General features: G+C 38.6%; 1 protein-coding gene across 1 annotated transcript in view; it reads left to right on the forward strand.

Annotated features, from left to right (window-relative positions):
* Positions 1 to 2988: 2988 nt before the first annotated feature.
* LOC100184708 (formimidoyltransferase-cyclodeaminase-like) overlaps positions 2989 to 4188 on the forward strand; it is an 8209-nt gene continuing 7009 nt past the window's right edge. The window contains exons 1-2 of the mRNA XM_009862234.3: positions 2989 to 3197; positions 3620 to 3803. Coding sequence (XP_009860536.1) covers positions 3147 to 3197; positions 3620 to 3803 — 235 coding nt within the window. The 5' untranslated portion in view covers positions 2989 to 3146. The remainder of the gene's footprint in view (positions 3198 to 3619; positions 3804 to 4188) is intronic.

Here is a 4188-nt window from a genome sequence, read left to right on the forward strand (position 1 = left end):
CCCCTAACTATAACACTAAGCCCCTAAAACCCCCTAATATTAGCTCAATTGGACTTTATAGTAAATGTCAAGGCAATCATTGCAAGCAAACGATAAATTGCTTTGAACACGAGACAATTTGATAAAAGCACTCGATAAAAATATTCCAACCCCTAACCCCCCAAAACCACTAACTCCTAACCATTTACCACTCCTAACCCCTAACCTATAACCACTAACCCCTAAAACCCCCTAATATTAGCTCAATTGGACTTTATTTTAAATGTGAATGCAATCATTGCAAGCAAACGATAAATTGCACTGAACACACGAAAATTTGGTGAAAGCACTTTATAAACAACCCCTAGCGCCTAGTCCCCTAGCAACCAAACCCCTAGCCCCCAAACCCCTAACCCCGGGGGTTGTGTCGCCACGGGAGAGTTGCTCTTAACAACCAGCTTCGAACTTGATTGATTGCTTCATCATTCGTTACGATCCTCTGCGAAAACCGGAGGTTGCAGTTGATCGTCGTCGCTGTCGGAATCGACGGTGATCGGTCTTATGTCGCTCTCATCACTCAGGAACATGGCATGAGCTTCCTGTGGTCTTGCGCCATGGATACTAGCAAAAATAAAACTGGAACTCACATATAAAACAACAACATGTATTTGGCAGCGTTGGAGCTTCCCGTTCACCCGAAAAAAAATCGCGGGCATTTCATAAAAACGATGATAATTTGAGCGGCGAACTGTTTGCCAAAAGTTGTCTATATTTTAGAAGAACTTTTATCATTCGCTCGAGGTTGATTAAAGGAGTGGTTTCGTTTTGCTAAGTTTGTGAACCATTACGGCTCGCCATTCAATGGAGTCATTTCGCTAACCTTTGGTTGGTATGATTCGAGAGGATCAGTCGTGTTGTTTAATTATACTACAATTCACGTCATTTAGCACATATGTACAGGCGAAATGCTTTCACGTGACTCTCGTGTAAATTAAACCAGGTATCGTTTACTTGTGTTTTGGCCATGTTGATGAGATTACTAGCAGGAAGGTGAATGTTTATGAACTCGGGTTGATTATGCTTGTATATAGGTATGTCGATAAACGCGACGTGAAAAGCGCGAGACGCAATAAATTCGTAGATTGGCAATATACACTAAAATTATCTATATAGGAAATTTAGACCAAGAATGGGATGGTGTCATTTGCGATATAAAACTTTCAATGAAAAGTTCCACAACCAACAAGGGGAACTAAGTGCTGACACCCATGATCCTTATAATGTTGGGTAGTGTGGGCATGGACAAAGAGACATTTTGTTGTTTAACGAAGGAATCAGAGACCGCCGAGCTTGTGTCCACCAAAAAATGGACACAAATTGTTGCGCGCATCGTAAACAAATAAGTGACTAGGATTTGCGCGCCTGTTTTTGTTACGCACAATATATTCATGGTTACGAGTGCGCTGACTTGTGGGTAGATTAGCTCAACCAGGCAAATTAGATCAGCGCTTTTCAATCGGTGTGCAGTAAAATATGCCAGGGGTGAACCAGTACAAAAGTATCTACAAGGGTGCATCACCAACTTCAAATATTTTTAGCAATTAGTTTTATGTTAAAGCAATCAGGGAAACATGAATTCGCCACAACAACTTAAGGGGTTCACCAACCCCAAAAAAGTGGAGGAACACTGAATTAGGTAATTGAATGGTGGGCTCGCGAAAATTGTGCAAAACAAGCGAAACGGCACTAACCTTTTTAAATCCTGGTGGCGGTGGTTGAGTTGTGGGTGTGTTCGGAGTCGCCCGTTCTTGGAGGATTGGTGCAGTGTTGTCAATAAGTGGTAGAAATGGGTTTGTAGGAAATAAGTTCTTGTAATTGCATCGTGTGCAGTAGCTGAAAAACGTTAAGGTGTAAGAGATGCTACCTGGGCCACACCTAGTTCTATAGCTAACCCACGATAATCAAAGGTAAAAATATTTACGAAAGAATTATAAATGAAATAATTGAATGGTAATGTAAACTATGACACCTGGAAAATACAACTGTTGTTGCTGAAACGGTGCTCTCTCGGTGAAGAATCTTCAAGGGCGATGGTTGCTCGATGCAATGTCGTGTTTGTAGTGAATGCGATTCTCATCTAATGACGATGGCGTCTTTGCTTGTTAGCTCGCTTTAGCAGAGCCACTAGCCAATGTAAATCGGATCTGGCTCTTTGGATCCTAGCCAAACGCCAGGAAGATTGATCAAAACATGATGGCTGCAGGCATACGAAGGAGTTTAGGAGAAGCAATGGGGCAATCCTGGCCTAAATCCTAGGACTCGTGACGTGCCACGCTGCGGGACCTCAATCAAATAGACTAGAAAATATACCGTATGTTTACGCAACATAAATCGCCCTCGCCATTAACTACTTAGCATATAGTAGGATGGGGGAAGATGGGACACCTTGTTATTCCGTTTTCTCGTCCCATTTGGTAGTAGACAAACAACACTCAAAGAATTCCAAAACCGTAACCTCACGACTTCCATAGGCCGTTGTTAACTGTTTAAAACGCGATCAGGATATTTAAATATTACGAGCTGAAGGTGTCCCATCTCCCCCCACAGTATTATAATACGTAACAGTTAATACGGCTCACGTAATCCCATCATGTCGTCGGTAGGCTTACATAAATCAAAGTTACTCACCGTTGACTCGAGAAGGGCGTGTCCAGGATAACTCTGTTTATTCGAAGAAACGTCACGGCCACGTCACGATACAGATAACAATGAGAAGTGACGGCGTTTCAGGGCCCACCGCCATGTAACTGTTATATATTAGTATCTCTATGGGCGTGGTGACGATTTGTGTGGGTGATGCACTGAACCAAATCAAAACAAAAACATTATTCCGAGAAGGAAGATAATGAAATAAAACACATGAGTTTACACATAAGTTAATGCAATGTATATAACTACATTAGTTATATATACATTGGTTAATGTGATTTTTAAAGTACAAAAACACAAGATGTTGCATTTAAATGTTGTTTTAAACAACAACTTTTATCCAAACGTATATATTATCCAGTCTTATGTCACATTGATTTGCGCAGCTTTATTGATGGCTAATTTGCATATACGCTCATTGGCTCGTCCACGAACAAAGCTAGCTATAAAGGAACATAATGAAGCTAATAGAATGTGTACCGAATTTTTCTGAAGGGAAAAATCAGAAGGTAATTTTACTAAGTTAGGCATGCAAATGTAAGCTAAACAAGGTTGTTAAATATATTGCATAAAACATGTTTGGTACCACTTTCATCCCTAACAAAATTGGCCATGCCATATCAACAAATAACATTATGCTTTGTGTGCATTTTACTTTTAAATAAAAAACATAAAATATAAATTATAATAAAGTTTAAACAACAAAAACACTGATTAAAATATAACAAGACAATTATTTATCTCTTTGAATACAGTAACAAAAAAATAGAATAATTAAAATAGTAAAAAAATGGAATTATTTGGAAATATTTTAAGGTTTAAACTACGAAAACACAGATTGTATTCAATTATAACATGCACCAAAACCAACAAAGACTAACCAGTTTATTACATTTCATTTTCTGTTTAGTCCAAACATTTACGTTGGTAGGTTATCGATGCCATTTCAACTTCAATTCGAGAAACTGCCGGTTGTTCATTGGTTGATGTAGATGCTGAAGGATCAACCAATAGAACGGTTTATACGTTTGTTGGTGAACCAGATGCAGTGGTACAAGGAGCACTCAATGCTGCTAAGGCTGCGTTCAAATTGATAGACATGGCAAAACACAAAGGTTGGTATGATAAACGGTGTAACTTAGTTATCCTCACATGCACAGAAAAACTTTGTAAAATGATATATCTATTTCATGCACTTTGTGCCTGCTTACCAGGTACCGTGTATATATCTTCTTTTCTATAGCATAGAATACCACCTACTTTGTGAATGAAAATTTTTAGAAAGCAAGCTTTTTGTTGCATAATAATATTAATCATTTACTCATAAAAACTTGTTAATTTGCTGATATAATTCTGTTTTTTATATTCCCACAAAAAGTCAATAAACCAAAGTTTCCAAATTATTTACCATAACTTTCCCATAATAATGTATCTCTACAAAGGTGAACATCCAAGGTTTGGAGCTCTTGATGTTTGTCCATTTATCCCTGTAAGCAACAC

Source organism: Ciona intestinalis, chromosome 12 (assembly GCF_000224145.3).
Source record: "Ciona intestinalis chromosome 12, KH, whole genome shotgun sequence".
NCBI classification, from domain to species: Eukaryota; Metazoa; Chordata; class Ascidiacea; order Phlebobranchia; family Cionidae; genus Ciona; species Ciona intestinalis.